The 27,134-nt window shown below is 36.4% G+C and overlaps 1 protein-coding gene across 1 annotated transcript in view; it reads left to right on the forward strand.

Moving 5' to 3' along the window:
- LOC101890303 (protein serrate) overlaps window positions 1-27,134 on the forward strand; it is a 95,629-nt gene that overhangs the window by 14,197 nt on the left and 54,298 nt on the right. Inside the window, exons 3-8 of the mRNA XM_011292343.3 lie at window positions 3,438-3,628; window positions 9,778-9,832; window positions 10,280-10,595; window positions 18,644-18,777; window positions 19,016-19,191; window positions 22,882-23,245. Of these exons, the coding sequence (XP_011290645.3) occupies window positions 3,438-3,628; window positions 9,778-9,832; window positions 10,280-10,595; window positions 18,644-18,777; window positions 19,016-19,191; window positions 22,882-23,245 (1,236 nt within the window). The remainder of the gene's footprint in view (window positions 1-3,437; window positions 3,629-9,777; window positions 9,833-10,279; window positions 10,596-18,643; window positions 18,778-19,015; window positions 19,192-22,881; window positions 23,246-27,134) is intronic.

The following is a 27,134-nucleotide window of genomic DNA, read 5'->3' on the forward strand; positions in this document are numbered from 1 at the left end:
ATCTTAATGTTTTTACTAACTCAAGATATGGTCTGAAGGTGGGATATATCGGTCCATCCGATGTGTGGGACGTACCAGACCCCACGACGGGTCAAAATGTTGAATAATCTTATAAAATGTGAAATAAGAGTCCCACGGTGTTTAAATTTCACACATGCCAATTCTTTTCGCAACCCAAGATCAAGAATAAATATAACGGAATACTCCTTCTGGTACCTCCCTTTGAATAACCATTAATGGTGAAATAAGCATACGATTCTTTTCAAACGTATCACATGCGAAAATTTCCTCCAACTCAAGATGTGGTATGGAGATGGGATATATCCTGTTCCTTCTGGTGCCTCAACCATAAAAGGTCAAAGTTTTAAATAAATCCTATAAAATGTGAAATAAGATAAGTCCGATTATCTTTAATCTTTATATTTTCACCAACACAAGATCTGGTATAAAGATAAAATGTGTCGGACCACTTCTTATGGTACCTCGTGATCAACATTTTTAAAAATTATCTCTCAGAAAGTAAGAAATAAGCTACTATCTCTCTCCAAATCTCTCCAAATTTGAAATAAAATATGTCGGACCACTTTTTATGGTACCCATCTCTTCAAATTTCACACATTTCAATGTTTTTATTAACACATGATCTGGTCTGAAAATGGGATGTGTCGGTCCACTCCTTCTGATACAATCTCCACAACTGGTCAAATTTTTTAATATTTATAGCTCCTACAAAATGAGAAATAAGAGAGGGATTGCCTGCAAAATTCGCATATCCCAATATTTCTACCAATACACATCCCCCACAAAAGATCAACATTTTGAATAATTATAACCCTTATAAAATGAGAAATAAAATTCAGATTATATTCCAAGTTTGCAGATCACAACATTTCTTACAACACAAGATCTGGTGTAAATATTGAATATGTCGGTCCTCTCCTTCGGGTTCCAATTACCAATTAATCCCAAAAATCTGGAAATAAGTAATTGTTTCACATCTCAACATTTTAATCAGCATTAGTATTATCTGTTTACCTCATCCACAAATTCAATTCAAAAATTCAATATTTTCCAAAATATGTGCAACAAATAAAGGGTAGACGGTATTCGATATTGGCCGAACCTGGCACTTCGGTCATATGCGAAATAAAAACCAGTAAAGAAAGTCTTAAAGTCGGTTTGGGCCGACTTGACCACTGCTAATTAAGCTCCATATAACAGTTAAAAGTTTTTATGGGAGAATTCAATCATACAACGTACTAAATATGCCGAAACATTTGTATTTTAAATTATATATATATATATATATATATATATATATATATATATATATATATATATATATATATATATATGGGAGCTATAGCTATATCTGAACCGATCACATACTAGCTTCTAGACTCAATTCGGTCGTAAGTCTCAAATGCCATCCCATTTGGGATATTATAGGTTTAGTGCACAATAAAAGGTAAATCGGACGAAGTTATATATGGGAGCTATATCCAAATCTTATCCGATCACTATAAAATGTAGTAAATGTATTTGTGAGCTGTATTTGCTACATTTCCCCAAATATTGTGGTTACAGAGTGTATATTACGGCTGCGGAGGATAAAAATAAAAAATCGGATGAAAAATATATATATATGAGATATATCTATATCCGAACCGGTTTCGATCAAATTTGGCATACTTATTTTCAGGCCTCATTTGGTTGTATGTGCAAAAATCCATACTATTCGGACTGATATTACACGTTTGGTGCACAATAAAAGGCAAATCGGACGAAGATATATATGGGAGCTATATCTAAATTTCGACCGATTATCTCCAATGTCAATAGGGCTATAAATGCGAACTGTACTTTGTTTACAAAAATACATGGACATGGTCAGACATAAGCTGACGGTATATATGTGTCTTCGAAAACGACTGATACTTTTTAACAAGACCTACATAAGGTCTCCCAGGAAGCTTTTACCATAAACTTAGTAGTTTGGTACAATTATGATTTCACTCTCATGACTTCACTCTCAGATGGGCTGAGCTGCCCGACATTTATAGGCCATGTTTTTTTTTTGAAAATTCGAAATATTGAGCGAATACCACGAAGTGAACTTATGCGGGGAATATCCCCATAGAATTAAGAACATCAAATTGCAAATAATTTAGTAAACATTCTTTTGAAACCTTCAAACTACTTTAAATCTGAAAAAAAAACTGGCTGAACTAAATAGTTGACTTGAAAATTGTTTTCAAAAATGTTTTTTTTTTTTTATACCCTCCACCATACTATGGAGGGTATATTAACTTTGTCATTCCGTTTGTAACTCCTCGAAATACTCATATCAGACCCAACAAAGTATATATATTCTTGATCAGCGTAAAATTCTAAGTCGATTTAGCCATGTCCGTCTGTCTGTCTGTCTGTCCGTCTGTCTGTCTGTCTGTCCGTCTGTCTGTCTGTCTGTTGTAATCACGCTATCTTTCGAATAAATTGAGATAGGTGGCTAAAATTTTGCACACATGTTTATTTTTCCAGTAGGCAGGTTAAGTTCGTAAATGGGCCATGTAGGTCCACGTTTTCATATAGCCCCCATATAACGGTACCTCCCTATATTCGGTATTTTGATGATTTTAGCGACATTATTCACGGGAATTGTTTTAAATTTGGTATTTGAAGTTCAAAATGGATACTACACCCTAAGACGGAAAATTATCCGTGCAGGTCCACGTCTTCGTATAGCCCCCATATAACGGTACCTCCCTATATTCGGTATTTTGATGATTTTAGCGACATTATTCACCGGAATTGTTTCAAATTTGGTATTTGAAGTTCGTTATGGGAACTAAAGTCTGTGACAGAAAATTGTCTGTGCGGGTCCAGGTCTTCGTATAGCCCCCATATAACGGTACCTCCCTATATTCGGTATTTTGATGATTTTAGCTACATTGTTCACCGTTTATTTCAAGTTTCGAATTTGAATATGGTAATGGCTTATGACCAACAATGCCTATGCATGTCCACGTCGTATAGACCCCAAAATAACGGCTATATTCGGTATTTTTAAAATTTTAACAGAATTTTTTAAGGATTTTATTTTTTGAAAATTTCCAAATTCGTTGCAAATGGTGGAGGGTATTAAAAGTTCGGCCCGGCCGAACTTACTGCTTTTTAACTTGTTTTTTTTCTTACTGAGAACAATGTCAAAGTACACAATTTTTGTTTGTGGATGTGAATTAAAAATATCGAAAATTTGAAGGTCTCATATATTGGGCTGTATCTAATCGTGCCTGACAATTATGGGCGGAGAACTAACCTTTCCAGACGATCTTAAATTGACAACATCTTTGGATTCTTATTGTTAAATTTTAAAATTTTTGATTTTAAACAAATTTTACAAGATATATATTTACCCTCTCTTCATGTTTTTCCAGGTTGTCCGCCGTGTTCAACAGCATTTCGTTTGTGTCTTAAGGAGTATTCAGCGGCCGAACAGGGTACGCCCAGCATATCAACGGGATGTTCGTTTGGCAATACAACGACGGGGATATTGGGTGGTTCCAGTTTTGTGCTCAGCGATCCGGTTCGAGGTGCCATGATATTGCCATTTACATTTCGATGGACGGTAAGTGGAATAAACGACTACTCGTATTAAAAAAATCAATACATCTCAAGCCGAAAGGCAAAAAAAAAAAGAATTCTGAATTAAAAAAAAAAATAGCAGATTTAAAAAATTTAAGGGGCGCTTTATTTAAAGGTTACCCAATGCTTTACTATCAAACCTAAAGTTTAAATTTTCTCGTCATAGTATTTTTGGGTTAAAATCAGATAAAGCCGATTTCTAGAAATAATATCTAGTTCTCAATATTTGACTGGTAAAAGATTGGTCATAAGAATAAGTTAATTTTTTTTTCGTTTTGACATCACTACACCATAAAATTGTTGGCACTACCTCCACCCATGAGTTGGACAATTAAATCGCTGTAAATTTACATCGTGTTTCCATTACACGACATTAATATTCATGGCCAAGCGAAAGTAAACGACTTTGACTCATTGGTGGCCATTAAAAAGTCTGCAATTGGCAATAGTTCTGCAAATGAATTGTTACAGAGGAAAAAAAATCATTCGATAAGGAAGATATCTATCATTGGCAAGAAATATTCTATAGAGGGCGGAGGGATAAAAGGCAATCAATGCATCGGAACAAGTAAGAAATGGAAATAAAGTGTAAATCGCTTGGGAACATTTCTGGGTCATTAAACCCGCATTACAATTTTATGGTTACCTTTTACAATCTATTTGAGTAATGCAAGGAATATTAAATATTGTTATGTTCTTCGTCAGAACTTTATTGGAAGGTAGAGAGCACATAATGAAGATGTTAGGAAGTATTGTTGAGAGTCGTTCTGAAAACAACGAGCTAAATTGATTATACCATTAAAAATTACAATTAGCAACATTGTATTCAAAATATTCGAAAGGCTTTTATCTAAAGTAATTTTAAGCTCTTTTATAAATCTTATTAAAAAAAAAAAAAACAATAAAAAACTTCTTAAAAAACTGTTTAAATAAGTAAATGGCCCTTAGCTAGAAAAACATAAAAAGTATTCTATATAAACAGTTTTTAAGTCTTGTATAGGTCCAATAATATTAAATACGTTCTACAGACGGCAAATTTAAAAGGACTTATTTCTTTTCTATAGACAACGAAAGTTTTCCATTTACTCTATAGACAAAAGATTCCTTCATTACATTGTACAGATATAGGACTTTTTTAAGAACTTTAAAAGAAAAAGGGCCTGTGTAATGTCATCTATCAAAGAACAGATTTCCAGGGACACAATAAACAGAACAGCTTTTAAAGATACATTTCAAGGCATTTCTTAACGGGACAGCTTTGCAAGGTAATTATAAACGCTTTTCATGGACAGAGGAGCTATTCAGGTTGCCCTATATAAGTAAGAGCCTTCGGTTTTCTATAGGTAGATAGGCTTTAGTAAACTTCCTATAGTCTGAGAAAGCTTTACAGAGCCTACAAGAGACATAAGAGCTTTTTAAGTCTTCATTAGATAGATTCTCTTTTCAAGGTATTTTATGGGCAGAAGTAATTCTCAAGGGGTCTTTATGAAAACACAAATTTTCATGGCCTTCTGTTTGCAAAAGAGCTTTCAAAATCTTTTACAGACACCAAACACCCAATATATACTACAGACCACATATCTTTCCAAGATGCTTTATAGACATGAGACTTTTCGTGGCTTTCTGTAGACCGAATAGTTTTCCGGGGTCTGCTATGAACAAAGAACATTTCAAGGTATTTTATTGATGAAAAAGCTTTAGACGGAAAAGCTTTGCTAGGTATTCTGCAGTCTTAAGAGCTGCACGTATACCTTGTGCAATAGTCAGAAAAGCTTTTTAAGAATTCAATAGACGTATTTATTTTTCAAGGTATTTTATGGATAGAAGAATTGATCTTAAACAGAACGCTTTTTATGGCCTTCTGTCAACAGGAAAGCTTTCAAGGTCTTTTACAGACACAAAACATTTTCACTAGACAGTCGAGCTTTCCAAAGTCTCTATAGATAGGATAACTTTCAAGACCTTCTATAGACCTAAGAGCTTTCCAGAATCTTCTAAGTATGAAATTGCTTTCTGAAGCGTTCTATATAAGGAAGACCTTTTTTAAGAAACTCTATTGAAAAAGAAAGATTTAGACCGAAAAGCTTTTCTAAATATTTTTTAGTCTAAAGAACTGTCTTCAGTAGACAGATTCAAAGTATTTTATAGACAGACCCCTTTTTAAGGCCGTTTGTTTTCAGCAGAGCTTTCCAAGGTCGTCTACAGACAGGACAACTTTCAAGGACTCCTAAAAACCGAAAAGCTTTCCAGGGTGTTCTGAGTATGGACTAGTTTCTCAGGTTATCCTATGGACAGAACAGCTTATCAAGATCTTCTATGGACAGAAGAGTATTTCAAGTAATTCAATGGATAAAAAAGAGTATGGGTCATGTAGGTCCACGTCTTCGTATAGCCCCCATATAATGGTGTCCCCGATATTCGGTATTTGGATTATTTACCTGAATTATTTCAAATTTTGTATTTGAAGTTCGTAATGAATACTACAGCCTATGCCAGAAAATTGTCTGTGCAGGTCCACGTATTGTACTTCCCTATATTCGGCATTTATTTATTTTAGCTAAATTATAAACAGATTTTTTTGTATATTATAATAGCTTATAACAAAAGTTGCCTGTGCCGGTCCACGTCGTCATATAGACCCTAATATACGGCTACATTCGGTATTTTTAAGATTTAACAGAATTTTTAATAGATTTATTTTTTTTGAAAATCGCCAGATTTGTACCAAATGGTGGAGGGTATTCACAATTCGGCCCGGCCGAACTTAAAAGATTTTTACTTGTTTTTCTTCTTACCGCTCTTACGCCAAAATCAGTGCTTGTTTTGTGCAAAAAGCATCCCTTCCTTCACGGCATTTAGCTATAGACAGATAAAAGATTTACGTCTTAGTTTCATGGCGTAGATGCAACATGATTTGTCGGACACTGTATGATTAAATGAAAATATTGGAAATTTCTCAATGTTGTCTTCTTCCCCGGCCAGCAACAACCTTATAATCTAGGTAGACAAAAAATCGTAAAGAAAAAACTCGAAAGCAATTAAAGTAGCAACGACTTCGTCGTCATCATCATCCTCGTCGTCGCCGTTGTTGACCAGCTGGAAGTCAGGAAATTCTAATTTAAAAGTCTAAGAACTGCCAGCAACGACACACTCACACGTTGCAACTCCGGTGAGGAAGTTGCCACTCTAGACGCAACACTAGACTGGACTGCTAGCTTAACTACTTTTCGTTTGGGCTATTTTAAGTACTGCTCAAGCGCCAAGTTGTGAAGATGGGAAGGTGGAAGGTTCTGTTCTCTCATTTATGTGCTCTAGCAGACAATCTTGGGGCATCTTTAATATAATTTTCTTCCTCCAGTCGCAGGGATAATAAAATGACAAGATCATTGTTTTGTGTCTACTCAGAACAATAATTTTCAGTTTGCAATACAGCTATGATAATCGTAATTTGAAGATGCTGTTGGAGAGGTAATAGAGAAATTCGTAGAAAATAAAGATGAAATTTTACAAGGATTTTCTTTAACAGCTCAAAGTAATATATCCGAGTATATTAAATTTATATTTTATGTATCATGTTCGAAAACCAAAATGATGAAGTCCTGCACCGCCCGCGAATAGCGACAACTATATCAAAAAAATTGCATGTGTTTGATTCTTTTCATCCGCTAAATATTTTGCGATCGTCTCAAAAGACTGTAAGCTAATATTTTGCCCCTTATCCTCACACCGTGCGATTGTAATTTAACAAGAACCAGTAAAGAAAATCATAAAGTCGGGCGGGGCCGACTTTATGATACCCTACACCACTTTGCTAATTTAGTAGAGCTCCAAATAACAATGAAAAGTTTTTATAGGAGAATTCTATCACATCAATTATAATTTAAAGTTCAAAAGAATAAATATGTCGAAGTATTTGTATCTTTTAAATTCGGACTTGTATTGCCCATTTGATATATATGGGAGCTATATCCAAATCTGAACCAATCTCGTTAAAATTTGGCATAGATATAGTATTTCACATATTTCCCTAAATATCGTTGTTACGGAGTGCATATTACGGCTGTGGGTAACAAATATAACAAATCGGATGAACAATATATATGGGAGCTATAGCTATATCTGAACCGATCTTCACCAAATTTGACATACTAGCTTCTAGACTCAATTCGGTCGTAGGTGCCAAATTCCATCCCATTTGGACAAATATTAGACCTTTGGTGCACAATAAAAGGTAAATCGGACGAAGTTATATATGGGGGCTATATACAAATCTGAACCGATCTCGATAAAATTTGGCAAATGTATTTCTAAGCTGTATTTGATATATTTTCCCAAATATTGTTGTTACAGAGTGCATATTATGCCTGCAGTGGACTTAAATAACAAATCGGATGAACAATATATATTGGAGCTATAGCTATATCTGAACCGATTTCGATCAAATTTAGCATAATTATTTTCAGGCCTAATTTGGTTGTATGTACAAAATTCCATACTATTCGGGCTGATATTACACGTTTGGTGCACAATAAAAAGGTAATCGGACGAAGATATATATGTGAGCTATATCCAAATCTGAACCGATTATCTCAAATTTCAATAGTGTTCGTTCTTGGGCCAAACAAATGATTTGTGCAAAATTTCATCTGGATCGGGTAATAAATGGGAACTGTACTTTTTTCACAAAAATACATTGACAGACGGACGGACGGACGGACATGCATATATCGACTCAGAATGTGATTCTATGCAGATCATCAAAAGGAACTATGGGTCTATCTCGTTTCCTTTTGCCTGTTACAAACAAATACATAAAGACATAGAGACAAAATTCTGAAATTAAATTTTCAGATTACTGATGATGATGTTTTTCAGATATGGCGGTGGTTTGGAAATTCGTTCTAAGTGTGTACGAAAAATACCAAATGGTACTAAATTTGGTATTGAGGTCTCCCTTACTACCTGGAATTGAGATATAGATGTGGTTGTGGAAATGTGAACTATAATTGTACTAAAAGTAATAAATGCTTCTAAATTTGGTAATGGGGAAATTGCAGAGCTGAAATTCTGAAATTTGATATCAAGGTCGCTGTTGGTGTCTCTGGTATTGGAAATGTGTACTATAAGTGTAATAACTGGTACTCCATTTGGTAATAGGGGAAACTATAGAGCTGAATTTCACAAATTTGATATTGAGGTCACTGTTAGTATCTGAGGTTGCGATATGGATATTGTTTTGAAAATGCGTAAAGAAAATGCGAAAAAAGAAAAAGAAAAGAACTGAATACTACTAAATTTGATAGTGGATGAAGGGATAGAACTGAAATACCGAAATTAATACGTGTGTACTACAAATGTACTAAATGGTACTAAAATTTGAAAAGTGGGAAACTACAGAGTTGATATCCTTAAATTTGATATTGAGGTCGCTATTGGTATCTGAGGTATAGATATAGGTTTGAAAATGCGTACGTTGAACGAAAAGAATTAAATACTAAATGTGGTACTGGCTGAGAGGATAGAGCTGAAATCCTGAATTCGGATATGTATGCCACTGTTGGTGTCTGTAGTTGAGAGGCGGTAAGGAAATACGTACTATGAACGTCCAAAATGCCACAAAATGTATCTTTGATATATTCTAAAATTTGGTATCGAGGTCACTGTTGAATTCTAGGGTTTATATATGGAGACGTTGACATAGTTTTGGACAGAACTATTGGATGTGGGTCCATTGTGTAATGTCCTTCTCGGTAAACTTCAAAATGAAAGATTTTGTTGACTTTTTGGTGTAAAAGGTAAACATATTCCTATGTTTTTTTTCCCGAAAGCGGAAAAACTTGAAAAATTATATTAAATCCTGATAGTCTGACAATTTAGTACGATATGTGAAGTTTGATTAAACAATATTTGTCAAACTGAACAATTTGTGCATTTTGAGTACTAAAAATAGCTACCACAAACTTTTGCAATGAATCTCAAATTTTAGGGGAAACAATTCCACATATTGTAGTAGTGTTTAAAAATATTAATATTTAACGGAAACTCCATTAAAAAAATGATATAATTTTTCCTTGATTGACTCCTTTTTATTAATACTTATTTATGGTTTTCAATTTTATTTTTTATTTGCAGAAATCTTTTACATTAATTCTTCAAGCATTGGATATGTACAATATTTCATATCCGGGTGAGTATTTTACATTTTCATTTTAATTTCCTTAAATCTAAAATCATTAAAAATCGATTTTTTACGTAATTCGAAATAAAACCTTTTTATTTTCTTTCCTTTTTTTGGTATTGCATTTTCCCAACTTCCGTCTTGGGTTGTTATAAACAAATCGCAAATTCATGTGAACAATGGCTACTCCTTGGCTATCCACCCAACAACCAACCAATTTCACAAAACAACAAAATTGTGTTCGTTTGGAAACATACAACATGACAATACAAAAAAATTTCCATTTTCTAAAACAAACAACTGCAACTACAACTACAACAACAATGATGTCGATGTCTATGATGATGATGATGGCCATGACTATACCACCCATTTTGTGTTTCATTTTCAAATCCATTGCAACTAACTTCATCGATTGTGCCACCCATTTCACTGGAACAACAACATCCCCGCCAGATTCCGAAAGGTTAATTGAAGAAACATCATTCTCCAGCGTCATCCTACCATCGCCCGAATGGAAAACATTGGATCATATCGGTCGAAATGCCCGAATTACCTATCGTGTCAGAGTTCAGTGTGCAGCTACCTACTACAATACGACGTGTACGACATTTTGCCGATCACGTAACGATCGTTTTGGTCACTACGACTGTGGGCCGCAGGGCGAGAAGATCTGTTTGAACGGGTGGACGGGTGACAATTGTGAAAAGGCCATATGCAAACTGGGCTGTGACCCCGTCCATGGGAAATGTGATAAGCCGGGTGAATGCGAGTAAGTAAATGAAACGAAGTAGAGAAAATGACATAAAAAAGAAAAGGCAACAAAAGTGTCATACATATAATTTTACATACATATCATAATTACTTGAGGTAGTCCGCTACTTGAGTGTGTCACATGGGTGCTATTAAGAAATATAATGTTGTTTTTATTATTGTTGCTTTAACCAACTTTTAATGGAGGAAATGACCTGAACTAGAAATGTTGAAAGCGATATGAAAAAAATCGGTGTAAATAAAAACAAGTTGAAAAGCAGTAAGTTCGGTCGTGCCGAACTTTTAATGCCCTCCACCTTAGGGTAATGAAAACATTAGAACCAATTATGACCCACAAATACCAAAAATCAAAATCAAAAATCATAAAAATAGCGAATATCGGGAGGTACCGCTATATGGGGGGCTATACCCAAGCGTGGGCCAATACATACAATGTTTCGCCACACGAACTAGAACCCATTATAACCTACAAATACCAATTCTCAGACAAATCCCTGATAAAATGTGGCAAAAATCATCAAAATAGCGAATATCGGGAGGTACCCCTATCAAATAGCGAATATCGGGATGTACCCCTATATGGGGGCTATACCAAAACGTGGACTTATACATGCAATGTTTCGCCACCGAAGCTAGAGCCCACTATGACCAACAAATACCAATTTTTAGAAAAATCCATGAACAAATTTGACAAAAGTCATTAAAATACCGAATATCGGGAAGTTATATGGGGACTATACCAAAACGTGGACCGATATATGTCATTTTCAATACCAACAATCTTAGACACAATACAAATTATTCTGCTAAATTTTGACGCTCTACGTCAAATAATGTGGTCTGTATCGTGATTTCAACAGACAGACGGACAGACAGGCAGACGGACATCGTTAAGACTTAGAATTTTATGCTGATTATGAATATATACATTATGGGGTCTACGACAAATATTTAGACATGTTACAAACGGAATGACACCTTTCCATGGTGGAGGGTATAAAAAAGTAGCAGAAATCAAGCTTAACCCGTTAAGACCTGGCGAAAACAAAACAGAGAAATATTCCAACTATTTAAAAAAATTAAAATTTCTCCCTTTTTGGGTAGGTACATTAAGGAATGAGCCGATATATTCCATATTCATACCTAATCTTTGTCTGAGAAAAATATGCAGATATACTAAGTTTCAAAAAAATCGACAAGAGAGATTCCAGAAGGATAGGTCGACATCTATAATGTTTTCACTAGACCTTGCGTTAGTGAAAATATTTGTATACACAGATCTTGAATTAAATTTCAAGTTTCGCATTTTATGAGAGATATAATTATTCAAAATTTTGGCCCGTTGTGGGGGAGGTAGAGAAGAAGTGGTCCGATCTGGTTTTGTGTTTATAAAAATATTGAGATGTGCTGTGTTGAAAGGAATAGGTTGGTCATTTCGGGGTTTACGAACTTCATGACTATTCAAAATTTTGACCCGAAACATGTAGATATACCAAGTTTCAAAAGAATCGATGACTTGTTTTGTGGGAGAGATTCCAGAAGGATAGGCCGACATCTATAAGGTTCTCACCGGAACTTGCGTTTTTAAAAATATTGGTATACACAAAACTTGAATCGAATTTCAAGTTTCGCAAGAGTAGGTTTCTCACTTCGCGTTTTACGAACTTCATGGCTATTTAAAAATTTGACCCGCTGTGAGGGTGGTATCTGTAACAGTGGACCGATACATCCCATCTTCACATCAGATCTTATGTTGTTAAAAATATTAGGAGGTACTGAGTTTGAGAAAAATCGTAAGCTCACTTCTCCTATTTTAAGCTTCATGATTTTTCGAAATTTTGACCCGTTGTGGAGGATGTACAACAAGGGGAGAACCGATATATTATACCTTCACACCAGGTCTTGTGTAAATAAAAATATTGGGATGTGCGAAATTTTATGAGGATCACTCTACTTATTTCACATTTTATAAAAGCTATAATTATTCCAAATTTTGACCCGTTGTAAGGAAGGTACCAGAGGAAGTGGGCCGATATATCCTATCTTCAAACCAGATTTTATGTAAATGAAAATATTGGGATTTTCGAAATTTGAAGAGAGTCGCTCTGCTTATTTCGCATTTTATAAGACTCATGGCTTTTCAAAATTTTGACCCGTTGTGAGGTTGGTACCTGAAGAATATATCCCATCTTCACACCAGATCTTACATTGAGAGAAATATTGGGAAGTGCTGAGTTTGAGAGAAATTGGAAGCTCACTTCTCGCTTTTGGAGCTTCATGATTTTTCGAAATTTTGACCCGTTGTGGGGGATGTACAACAAGGACCGATACATTATACCTTCGCACCAGGTTTTGTGTAAATAAAAATATTGGGATGTGCGAAATTTGAAGAGAATAGCTCTGCTTATTTCGCATTTTATAAGAGCTATATTTTGAGCCGTTGTAAGGCAGGTACCAGAGGAAGTGGACCGATATATCCTATCGGCAAACCAGATCTTGTGTTAATAAAAACATTAGGACGTGGTGTATTTGAAGAGAATCTGATGCTTATTTCGCGTTTTATAAGCCTCATGGCTATTCAAAATTTTTGACCCGTTGTGGGTGATGTACAACAAGGGGTGGTCCGATATATTATACCTTCACATCAGGTTTTGTGTAAATAAAAATATTGGGATGTGCGAAATTTGAAGAGAATCGCTCTGGTTATTTTGCATTTTATAAGAGTTATAATTATTCCAAATTTTGGACCCGTTGTAAGGAAGGTAGCAGAGGAAGTGGGCCGATATATCCTATCTACTAACCAGATCTTGTGTTAATAAAAATGTTGGGATGTGGTGAATTTGAAGAGAATCTGATGCTTATTTCGCATTGTATAAGCCTTATGGTTGTTCAAATTTTTTACCCTTTGTGGGAGAGGTACCAGAAAGAGTGGACCCCTATATCCTACCTTCACACCAGATCTTGTGTTAATAAAAATATTAGCATGTGTAAAATTTGAAGACAATCGGAGTCTTATTTCACATTTTATAAAAGTTATAATTAATCCAAAATTTGACACTTTATGAGGAAGGTACCACGAGAGGTCGGTCGATATATGCTAACTTCATGACAGATCTTGTGTTATTTAAAAAAAATGTTATGTGCGAAATTTGAAGACAATCAAACTCTCATTTCACATTTTATAAAAGATATAATTATTCCAAAATTTTGAACCTTTGTGTGGGAGGTACCATTAGGAGTGGTCCGACACATTCCATCTTCAGACTTTGTTTTGTTTTTATAGAAATACTGAGATCTGCCGAGTTTGAAAAAAATCAGATGCTTATTTCGCGTTTTATAATCCTCATGCCTATTCAAAATTTTTACACGTTGTGGGGGAGGTACCAGAAAGAGTGGACCGATATATCCTACCTTCACACCAGATCTTGTGTTAATAAAAATATTAGCATGTGTAAAATTTGAAGACAATCGGAGTCTTGTTTCACATTTTATAAAAGTTATAATTATTCCAAAATTTTACCCTTTGTGAGGGAGGTACCACAAGGGGTTAGCCGATATATGCCACCTTCATACCAGATTTTGTGTTATTAAAAAAAAAGTGGGATGTGCGAAATTTGAGGACAATCCGACTCTCATTCCACATGTTAAAAGAGTTATAATTATTCCAAAACTGCAGCCTTTGTGTGGGAGGTACCAGAAGGAGTGGTCCGTCGCATTCCATCTTCAGACCTGGTTTTGTTTTATAGAAATACTGAGATCTGCCGGATTTGAAAAGACTCAGATGTTAATTTCGCGTTTTACGAACATTAGGGTTATTTAAAACTTTAACTTTTTGTGGGGGAGGTACCAGAAGGGGTGAACCGATATATCCCACTATCCCACAAGATCTTGTTCTATTAAAAAAATTAAATGTGTGAAATTTGATGAGAATTGGAGTGACCCTTTGGCTTTTTGTGTGGGAGGTACTTGAAGGAGTAAACCGATTTTACTCATCGAACTCGATCTAAGTTTGACAATAATATTACGATGTACCAAGTTTTGACTAAAATGGATGCTCCCTTCGAGATACATCGTGCACACCATCCATCCAGCCAGACTGACGGACACCCCTAGATCGACTCCAAATTGTCCTGAAACTGATTTGGTCCAAAGAGACCTAGGGTCTAAAACCGTTATTTCGATGAGACACGTTTTGGTCGTATCAAATGATATATACCCGCCATATGGCTGAGGATATAATAACGACACCAAATTCATTATTCATTGATGTTGCTCAACTGATTCTCCCAGATTAGATGTCATAAAACAAAAACCAACAAGACATACATATATCTAAATCGCTAACTCTGTACCGCGCTGCATTTTAACATCAACCATAAAAAGAATTGCACATTCCTGAAATATTTTTCAAACATTTTTAAAACTACTAGCTCCACCTTTTTTCTAAAAAAAATTAAAAACACACACACCACCACAATATCTCCTTCGATGTGATTTTTGGCATTATAAAGCATCTGCAGAGATAATAAAATTGCTTAGTAACAGCATGCTGCTGTATGGTTTTGTAAATCCAAGCAAATAAATAACTTATTTCTCAGGTCAAACCTTGCCAAACAAACAAACAGCCAAACATAAAATGTGTACATTGTCTATGACCGACACAACTAAGTGCTAGGTATACAAATTGGTATGAGAGACTGCTAGACTAACTGTTGTTGCAACCCAATTCTGACCTATTGATGGTTAACAAATAAATATATGGCTGATGATGGCCATCATTGATCTTTGTCTACTTAAATTTTTTGTTGCTGTTGTTACTTTCGGGATATAAAAATACAGTGTAGCAAGGATGGGAAAAGTATGGTAAGAAACCGAGGGTTGTCATCATACATTTACCCAACTGGGCAAGTTAACAAATCTTGGCTTAAGCTTCAAATACAAACGGAGTTCACAATGGTTGTATTTAAAGCGTAGTGAATTTACAGGGTTGCCCATATTCGACGGACATTTGAGCCCTTTGGGCCCATTCCAATCGACGAGGCTTGTCCGCAGGCAACATTCTTTGCGTCAATTGAATTTTGTACGGAAACAAATGCAAATCAATGCGAATAATGCGTTGTAAAGTGGACCGAGCCATGTCCAACTGCTGAGAACGGCGTTTTTGGGATGTTCTTGGGGACCTCTCAACACTGGCTCATACGGCAGCGATATTCTCGGCCGATCGCCTTGGTCGACTTTTATATGGCCTCTTCGGATTAGAAAGAGCCTTACCAGTTGAAAATTTTTCGTATAAACGCTTAATGGTGTTCTTAGAAGACGCACTTCTCACATTTTTGATTGTTTTATAAGCAAGTTGAGTTTTCATAATTGACTTCTTCTGTTGAATGTAAATTTCAACTATTTCAGAGCGCTCGCGTGGCGTGTATTGGTTCATGGTAAAAATCTGCTTGGACTGACCCTTCAAACGCGGTATGTCATTAAGCGATGTGACATCTCTGTCAAAAGTTATGGCGTTGCCAGATGGGTCCGTCGAATATGGACAACCCTGTATGTGTCAAAATCCATTCAATTCGGGCTCACAATAACCATTTGGTGCACAATAAACGTAAAATCTGATAAATACATATATGGGAGCTATATCCAAATCTGAACAGATGTCGATAAAATTTGGCATAGGTATTTCTGAGCTATATTTGATAAATTTCTCCAAATATCGTTGTTATGTAGGCAATATTACGGCTGTGTAGGAGAATTTTAACAAATCGGATGAAGAATATATATGAGAGCTATAGCTATATCTAAACCGATTTCCACAAAAATTGATAGACTTGTTTCTAGGATCAATCTGGTTATATGAGCCAAATTCCATCTTATATGCTGCACAATAAAAGGCAAATCGGGTAAAGATATACAGTTTGAGATAAAAAAATCTGCAATAAAGTCAAACACCTAAATTTTTACATTTTTTTTTTTTTAATTTTTATTGAATGAAAGCAAAAAATGTCGGAAATAGCATCAAATTTTGGAATAAGTTTAGATTTGTTCGAATTGGTCACCTTTGGTACGAATTATGGCCTTCAAACGGCCAATGGACCGTCACACGCTGTCCGAATGTTGCTCTGCGTTGGTTTGGCCTATTCCCGGCGAAGCGCTTGATTGAGGTGACCGACACTTGGGTATTTTTTAGTTCCAACCTTGCTTTCCAAAATACTCCAGACACAATAGCCCAACGGATTGATATCCGGAGATTTTGGGGGCCATTGTGAGCTGGAAATGAAGCAAGGGACCTCATTTTGTAACCATTCTTGGGTGGCGCGTGCTGAGTGCTGTTGGAATGTCCAAGGTCTGCGGCCAAAATGTTTACGTGCCCTTGGCAAGTAAACACTATCATCTATCTTGTTTACAAACTCCTGGACAACGAATGTTTTTTCATCGGAGAAAACCAAATTCGGCCGAAAGGGGCCAAACGAAGCAACTCTTTAGCCCTTTTGAGTATATTTTATTTTTTTATATTTTATATTTTTGAGTGTAACTTCTTGTACCTTTTTGGAATTTCAACGGCCCATTCAACCCCGAGCTCATTTTTCAATATTTCCCGAATGGAATATTGCGATATGTTCAGCTCACGGGCCATTTTTCGGCCACTGCGACGCGGGTTTCGTTCAAGTCGCTTTATTACTTTTCGAACCATTTCTGCTAATGTTGCTGTTTTCTTCCGTCCACTTCCTTGACGTCGTGCTACGCTACCAGTATAACGGTAACGGGCGATGGTACGAGACACAAAAGATTTATTCACATTTAAAGGCTGGAGTGCTCTAACGATAGCTACTTGTGGTTTTGCAGCCAAATATAAAGAAATCTCTCTAACACGCTGTAATTCCATCACGTATAACTTTTTTTCCTGGAAAATTCTCACCAATATGCTTTTGTACGCTTCTAAACAATATAATGAGATCTCGATGGAATAGTTTTAACAGCTGTCGGGCGAGTGGCCTTGAAATGACAGCAGTCTGAAGTTGGTTGCAGTTTTTTTTATCTCACCCTGTATTCTACCACCGCAGCATGTTAGAAAAAAAGAGAGTACACGTTTCTTACCTTTTTTCCCTATCTCATTAACTTCGGTTGTTATGTCTACAAAATTTGAAGTTTTCATTCCCAAGAAAAATAAATTTGGGACTCATTTAGTTCTAGAATTTCGATTTTTCTTGTGAAACAAGGTTCCACCTATTTTCATACACTACAAAAATGTTAAACACATAAAGTCACTAAAACACCCTCTTATTGGTGAAATCGTCATGGTCATATGTCCCCGACAGTTGTGTATTGGCATTAGGCATTTTGTTGTTGAAGATTAAATATTTTTGAATTTTTGTGTTCACCATTCTTACTGACAGAAAGAAAATCAAAATTCTAATCTCTTTGAGCCTCATTAAACATCTGAACATATATTTCAAATAGCCCACAATTTTCCTCAAGCCTTTAAAAAATATTACTAGACCTTTATAAGGTTAGTCAAAACGTCTACTCTCTTTCGTCAACGAACTTAGTTGTCAAATTTTATAACATACACAGGGTGCGGCAAAAGTAATTCTCCTGTCATAAAATGAAAATTTACAAAAAAAATCGGAATGTCTGTCAAGTACAAGTACAAGTTTTTTTTTTGGCCGAAATTTAAGCATTAGGGGTCTATCGTAAAATTTATAGCATTTTCTGATAGGTGGATTACTTTTGTGCCACCTTGTATATGTTATGAAATTTGGGTATTTGCATTTTTTTTTTTTTAAATTTCATATATCCAAAATGTTTTAATAGATTGAGTCTATATCAAAACCATCAACATTTTTATTAAATATCTAAATAATTTGAAATATAATAAGCCAATGAGGTCCAAACTCCACTTCCTAACGAATATCCAAAAATGAGCACGAAAGCAATGAAGTACATTTTTTTGAAATATTGATACCAAGATTCATATTTAGAACAGCAAACATCATAATTTACCTTCTTTTAATTCCCCCCTTCCTTATCTCCGTTTTTTGTTTTCAGTTGTCGACCTGGCTGGCAGGGTCCGTTGTGCAATGAATGTGTCGTCTATCCGGGCTGTAAGCATGGCTCTTGTTACGGTGAGGCCTGGACATGTAAATGTGATACAAATTGGGGTGGCATTCTGTGCGATCAAGGTGAGTCATTAAATTGCAACTAATTATGGCTGAACAAATCATCTCACATACGCTAATATCCGCATGAACTCAATGCAATACAAGCCGCCAATCAAAATTCTCGGCGATAATTTACATACAACGAACTCATTGTTGTATTTCTCAGCTTCGGCTGATTTAAGTTTAATATTTTACCATTATTTTTTTACAAAACTTATGATTCACGTTTATCTCTTCCCTTTTTTTTACATCCGACTAGATTTAAATTACTGCGGCACACATGAACCCTGCAAACATGGCGGCACTTGTGAGAACACAGCACCTGATCACTTTCGCTGCACATGCGCCGAGGGTTTAGCTGGGGAGCGTTGTGAAATCATAGAGCATCCATGTGCAACGCAGCCATGCAAGAATGGTGGTACCTGTACGATAAAGGTAAGCGGGCCTATTCATGTATGTGTATGTTGGAAATAACCTTGGCTTTAAGTGTCTACATTTTCGAATATTTATTTATATCATGGCATGGCATGGCATAGCATGCCGTGTGATACATTATTCTCTAGAGAAAAAAACAAGATTAACCCAATCTCAAGGAGATTTGAAGATTACATCTTTGAATATCTTTGTTATCGATTCCGTTGCTTCCCATCTCGGCTAAGCGCAAGAATCTAGAATGTCATAGGTTATGAAAAATACGTGATATAGCAACAAAATTCTTTGGATCTCTCCTCTATTTGCCGGTGGATGGTAATTCGCTTTTGCAGTATTGAATTTAGTTTTGGCTAATAATTTGTTCGGCAATTTGCTATGGAATTTAATTCAATTTCCATTGATTTTCTTGATCCGTTGTTGTTGCATCAACAATGTATGGAGCGAGGCTAATTTTTGATTTTGAAATGAAGGAATGGTATCGGAAAATGTTACAATCAAAATGCTCTAGTAGCTAAGAGCACTTAAAAGGTCTTTAATATACAAGATCTGTGAGAGTTCTCCATCAGCCATAGGCTGCCAAAGGTCTTCAAGATATAAAAAATGTCAGAAGTCCCTGATATACAGAGAGATGTACAAAAGGTTATCTATAGCTAGAGATTTGCAAAGTTATCTATGAGAGAGTTCTCCATCAGCCACAGGCTGCCAAAGATCTCATTTCTTATAGGTCTTCAAAGGATATAAAAAATGTCAGAGGTCCCTGGTATTCAGAGAGATTTACAAAGGTTATCTATAGCCAGAATAACTCCCAAAATTTGCGTTTAGATAGGAATGTTTTCAAAGCTTTTTAAAGACAGTAAACTTCGTCGAGGTCTTTTAACTATAGAGGATTTTTCGGGACTTCTTTTGGCAGAGCTTTTTTTATTTTATATAGAAAGAAGACCCTTCTGATAGCTTCTACGGAAGACGTTTCTGATTTATTCTTCTGCAAAGACCATTCAAGGCATTTCAACATACTGAAGATCTATCCGAGGCCTTCTTCAGACAGAAGTCCTTTTAAAGATCCTCTAAATGCAGATGGCCTGTCTGAAGTCTTTAATGAACAAAGTTCTTCCCTCTACAGAAATCATGAAAAAGGTTTAAAAAGGTTTAATAAAAATGGTCATATGGTTATAGGTTGGACCTAAAGATCCAGATATAAGATGGGACTTCCATCTATAAAATACCTCTAAATAGCTTATTGTCTATAGACATACTCTTCTGGCTTTGGAAGAACTTTAAATGGTCTTTTAGATATAGTCGACTTGTAATCGATCTTCAGGCAGTGGAAGACCTATAGAAAAACGCCTGACCGAAGGTGACCTCAGAAAGGTTATCTGGCCTCTAAAATCACTTATAACTACAAAAGGCCTCTAAACAGCCTCCTGGCTAGAGAAGACCACTCAGCACTTTTCTGGCTACAGAATATCCCCCAAGGGCCTTCCGGCTTCCGAAAACCACTGAAAGGTCTTCTGACCACAGAACACCACGAAAAGATCTTCTGACTACAGAAGACCTTTAACGGTTTTTTTTGTTGGGCTTCAGATGACCGATGAGACTTCTAACTACTGAAGATTTCTCAACAGTCTTTTGGCTACAGAAGCCCTCTCAAAGATATTCTGACTACAGAAGACCTCTCAAAGGTCTTCTACTTACAGAAGAAATCTGAACGGTCTTATGACTACCGAATACCTCGAAACGGTCTTTTGATTACAAGAGACCTCTAAAGGGTCCTCTAGCTATACAAAACATCTAAACGGTTTTCTTTTTTTTTTTGCCGCAGAAGATCTGCAAATGGTCTTCTATAGAAGACGTATAAATGGTATTCTGTATGCAGAAGACCTCTAAAGGGTCCTCTAGCTATATAAAATATCTAAACGGGTTTTTTGCCACAGAAGACCTGTAAATGGTCTTCTATACAAGACGTATAAATAGTATTCTGTATTCAGAAGACCTCTAAATTACAAGAGATCTCTCAACGGATGTCTCTCTAGAGAATAACTCTAAAGGGTGTTCTGTCACGAGAAGACCTCTTCAAACATCTCTAAAAGGTCTTCTAGCTACAGAAGACCTCTTCCGGGTACAGAAGACCTCTTCTGGCTACAGAGGAAACCTCAAAGGTTTTTCTAGCTACAGAAGACCTCTCAATAGTATTCTGAATTCTCTACGGTCACCTGGCTGCGGAAGACCTCTCAAGGGTCTTTTTGACTACAGAAGATCTTTCAACAGTCTTTGGCTTCCGAATACCTCTTAATGGTCTTCTGGCTACTGAATACCTCAATTACATTTCTTTTGGCTACAGAATACCTCTAAAGCGTCTTTTGGCTACCATAGACTTCTCAAAAGCCTGGTCTGAATACAGAAGACCTTTAAACGGGTTTCTGGCTACAGAACGTCTCTCAGCGGTCATCGGCTACTATAGACCTCTCAAAAGTCTTCTGAATACAGAACAACTTTATACGGGTTTCTGGCTACAAGGGCCTCTCTATGGTCTTCTAGCTACAGAAAACATCTTCCGGGTACAGAAGACGTCTTGTAGCTATAGAGGAAATCGCAAAGTGAATACAGAAGACCTTTGAAGGGTCTCCGGACTACCTCTCTAGGATCTTCTGGCTTCAGGAGACCTCTGTAGGGTTTTCTGGCTACAGAAAACCTCTGAATGGACTTTTAGCCACGATAGATCTCTCAAAAGTCTTCTGAATGCAGAAGACCGCCAAAAGACATTTGGGCTACAGAAGACCTCTCAGCGGTCTTCTGGCTACAGAAACCTCTAAAGGGTCTGCTGACAACAGAAAGCCTCTCAAAGATCCTCTAGCTGCAGAAGACATCTCAAAGGGTCTTCAGGCTACAGAAGAGCTCTCAATGATCTTCTGACTACGGGAGACCTCCCAAAGTTCTTCTGGCTATAAAAGCCCTCTCAACAGTCTTCTGACTACAGAAAACTCCTCAAAGGTCTTTCGGCTACAGAAGAACTCTCAAAGGTCTTTTGGCTACACAAGAACTCTCAAAGGTCTTTTGACTACAGAAGACCTCTACAGAAAACCGTTTTCCTTGCTACAGAAAACCTCTCAATGGTCTTCTGACTACAGAAGACCTACAAAAGACCTAGCTAGCTTCTAGCTACAAAAAACCTGTCAAGGGTCTTCTAACTACAGAAGAATTGTAAAGGGTCTTCTGACTACAAAAGACCTCTCAAAAATCTTCTGGCTAAAGAAGACCTTTCAAAGGTCTTCTGGCTAATGAAGGCCTCTTTAACTTAATCTTCTGTGTAAAAGCTGCTCCCCTTTATACGTTTTCGAATAATTTCCGAAGTCGTGACAAAATCCCCCAAACTAAGGAAAACCATCCCGGCCGAAAACCAAGATAAGTAATGGGTTTTGCCAGCTTAATAGTGATTAGTCCATTAGTTGTTTTAAAGCATGCCGTCTTCCGTGGCTTAGATTAACATGTATGTATTTAACTCTCCAGCTCTCGTTTAATTGTAGGCTAAGCAAACGCCATAGTAACAACAACAACAACAAACCCCCCCATTTGTAATAAGTAAATGTATGATAAACGTTAAGCTTTAGTGATTCGAACGTTTATTTTTATTTCCTCTGTGGGACAATTACGAGAACTCGTCAATTTATTTGTTTCTTCTTTGCTTTGCTTTCACAGGAATCATCAGGCACAATGCGAAATGGCTCTGGATTACCATCATCATCTTCGTCAGCATCCTCATCTTCGTCATCATCATATCGAGTTATGCGTGACTTGAGTTCGGCCATGGGGAAACCAGTTAATAGACGCAATTTGCCGCAGCTAGGATTAAATTCAGGATCACCGACATCGTCAGCGGCATTGTTGTCAGCGTTGCTGTATGGCCATAGCAATGCAACGGCCGCCGCAACAACAAACGAATCTAGCCATCATAATGCAGCCACAACTACGTCGAATAGCCACAGCCATCATCAAATTCCACCAGTTTCGGAATTCACTTGCGATTGTGTACCCGGTTGGACTGGTCCAACATGTGAAATAAGTAAGTGGATTTGATTTACTTTGATATTATTTTACATTTGTTTTGTGTCTCCCCTCACGTCTCTCACCCCATGCAGCCATCCTTGTCAGAGCTGTGTGTTCGTGCAATCATATTTTGAACGTTTTTCTTTCTTTTTTCGAAAGCATTTGCGTGTAGTGCTGTTTGTTAATATTTATATTTATTGGGGAAGTTAGGAGGGATACAGGGTGGGTCAAAAGAGTTGTCAAATTTAGCAAAACAAATCTCACGAGGTTCTCTAAACTCAAAATTTGGTCCTAATGGACCTTTTGGTAAGAATTTTCCTTCATACGGACATTCTTTGACAATTATTCTCCACAAACCTTCCCTCCAACTGAGAATCCTAAAGGGGACCATTTTTCCCTAATCTACCAGAATTCCAAACACTGACCCATATTGAAAAATGCCTCTCTTCCCGTACTTCCGAGTACCTTAAACGTCACTCTATATTCCCAGACAATTCCAATGTGAATCCGTATTATTTTCTCCCAAATCTCCTTAACGACTGAAAATTCCCAACGACCTACACCTGACAATTTTTTTAGCACAACAGTTCCTGCCTTCGAAGAATCTAAAAACTGGACTTCTTTAGACACCATTATTGATTTTTTCCACATTTCCTCCCATTTACATTGAATATATTTTCCATAGCTTTGCGGAGCTCAAAATGTGGACCTATATTCATAATTTCCCTACACAGTCACAGAAAATTCCAAATGTGGATCAGTGTTGATAAATTTTTGCCGCAACGTCTCCCACCTTTGTAAAATCAAAAACGTGGGCCTATGTTGCCAATTTTTCTAGACACCCTTTCACACCTTTAGAGAATCTCAAAAGTGGAGCTATATTTACAATCTCTCTCCACAATCTTCCCAAACTTTTGAGAGTTCCTGACCTAAACCTGCACCTATATTCACCATTTTATTTTTCACTACTATCCCTACCTTTTGAAAATCTCAAACGTTTACCTCAACCACCTTCTCTACCTTTTGAGAAAGCAAAACGTGGACCTATTGACAGTTTTTTACCACAAACTGGACTTATATTGACAACTTTTCTCCACAAACTTCTCTATCTTTTGAGAATCCTAAATTTGGACCCATATTGAGGAATATTCTTCATAGCATCCTCGTCCTTTTGAAAATCCCAAATATAGAACTATTTTGATATATTCTTTCTACTATCCCCCAACCCCATAAATGTACCTATAATGACACGTGCTCCCCACAATCCTCCCTACTTTTTGAGAATCCTAAACCCATATTGACCACACGCATCTCTACTTCCCCTTTGAGAATCCCAAACGTGGACCGATAGTGACAATTTTTCTTTGGAACCTTCCCTGCCGTTTGAGAATCTCAAATGTGAACCTATATTGACAATGTTTCTTCACAACTTCCGCTAATTTTTCAGAATCCTAAATATGGACCTATATTAAAAAATTTTCTCCCCAAGCTTCCGTACCTTTTGAGAATCCCAAATATGGACCAAATCGGACATTTTTCTCCACAACCTTCCCTACCTTTGAGAGTCCAAAATGTGGACCTATACGGGCATTTTTTCTCCACATCCTTTCCTATCTTCTGAGCAACCCGAAGGTGGACCTATATTGACTACTGCTCTCCATAACTCTCCCTACTTTTTATAAAACCCAACATGTACCTACATTGAGAATTTTTATCTACATCTTTCAGTAATGTTTGAAAATTCGAAATACCTATTTTGATAACTTTTCTTCACAACTACTCCTATTTTTGAGAGTCCCAAATGTGGAACTACATATATGGACAATTTTTCTCCCCAAACTTCCTTAACTTTTGAGAACCCCAAATATGGACCTATTTTGACAATTTTTCTCTACCTCTTTCCCTACTGTTTGAAAATCCCAAATCCCTATATTGATAAATTTTCCTCACAACTACCCCTCCTTTTTGAGAGTTCCAAATGTGGAATTATATGGACAATTTTTCTCCCCAAACTTCCTTACCTTTTGAGAATCCCAAATATTGACATATTTCGACAAGTTTTCTCTACAATCTTCCAAAATGTGGTCCTATTTCGACTACAATTAGGGGCTACAATTAGAATTTTTCTGCACAAATGTTCCTAAAGGCCATCTAAATGTGGCCTTTTAGTCATAACTTTTCTTAACAATCTTCCCTACGTTTTTAGAATATTAAATGTGGACCAATATTAAAAATTATTCTCCCTAAGTTTCCTTACCTTTAGAGAATGGTCTGACCTTTTAAGAATCTCAAACGTGGACCTATATTGAAACATTTTCTCCAAAAAAAATCTAAATTTTTAGAATCCCATATTCACAATTTTTCTCCAGGCTTTCAATTATCTTCTGCGTTTTCAAAACCTAGACCTGAATTGGTATTTTTTTTTTTTTACTTCCACGAGGACCGTTATTTGCAATTTTTCTCCTTATTTGCTTCCAGTATCCCAAATGTGGACCTAAATCGAAAATTTTTCACCACAACTTCTTCAATCTTCGTTGTCCAGTCCATTTTATACTTAAACATTCTGAGAGTCCTAAATATGGACCTATATTTATAAATTTATAAAATATAAAATAAAGACCTTACCATATACTTTCAGTATCCAAACGAAGAGCTTTGTTGATTGTTTATTTTTCTCCAGACCTTGTTCTACCATCTCAGTATCCGAAACGTTGACCTTTGTTCACAATTCTTCTTTACATATTCCTTCCCCATTAAATGGCACAGTCATGGACCTATATTGACAATTTCCTCCAAACTTTCTCCTAGCTACTGAGTATATAAAACGAAGGCCTTTATCGACAATTTTTCGCCACATATTCTCACCCTCCTATAAATATCACAGTCGTGGACCTATATTGACTATTTTCGATCAGACTTTCTCATACATGTCACTGTCGTGGACCTATATTTTCTATTTTTCTACAGACTTTCCCATACTTTCTGAGTACAACAATCGTGGGCCTATATCGTCTATTTTTTCCATTCCATTTACTTACCTGTCGAATATCCAAAACGTGACCCTATATCGTCTCTTTTTCTCCTGTCTTTCTACCACCCGCCAAAAATCCAAATCATGATCCTACATCGTATATTTTTCTCCATTCGTTTTCCAACCTGTCGGATATCAAAAACGTGGTCATATTTGCTCCAGTCTTTCTCCTACCTGCCGAACATCCAAAAGGTGGTGCTATATGGGCATTTTTTCATACGTTTTCTTCTCAATCGTTGAAATACTGAACTAATACTGAATTATTTTCAGTTTTCCATATTTGTTCCTACTTCTGAGAAGGTTCCTGACAATATTTTATTGCTTTCCTTCAGAGAGCTTTCCTCCATAACATTGTCTACATTTCTAGAACTCCTGCCGAGGATCCCTATTGGCCAATTTAATCCGCAATCTTTACAATTTAACGTGGTCCAATACTGAAGATTTTTCCTCACATTTCACCTGAATTTCGTGAAACTCTATTGAAAAAATTTACCTTATTCCTCATTTTTTCCACCTTTTTGGAATATTTTGACAATATTTCCTATCCGTCAGACATATTGTGCCTTCATAACTTTGTCTACATTTTGAAATCTCCTGACGGGGACCCGTATCGACAAATTAAATCAGTAACCTTTCCAATCTATTGTGAATTCTCTTTTAGAAGGTAGGAATCCTAGACGTAAGGATATGTTGAATACTGTTCCTTTTCATTTCCCACCTTCAGAGAATTTCAAGCGCTGTCTAATATTCAGTATTACCCCCCAAACTTGGTCCCAAAGATTTCTTATTCACCAGGACCCAAGTCCCATAAATAAAATCATATTAAAATTTCCCTTTAGATTATTGGTCGTTTTCTTCACACTATTTTCACTCC

Source organism: Musca domestica, unplaced genomic scaffold, assembly GCF_030504385.1.
Source record: "Musca domestica strain aabys unplaced genomic scaffold, Musca_domestica.polishedcontigs.V.1.1 33, whole genome shotgun sequence".
Lineage (NCBI taxonomy): Eukaryota > Metazoa > Arthropoda > Insecta > Diptera > Muscidae > Musca > Musca domestica.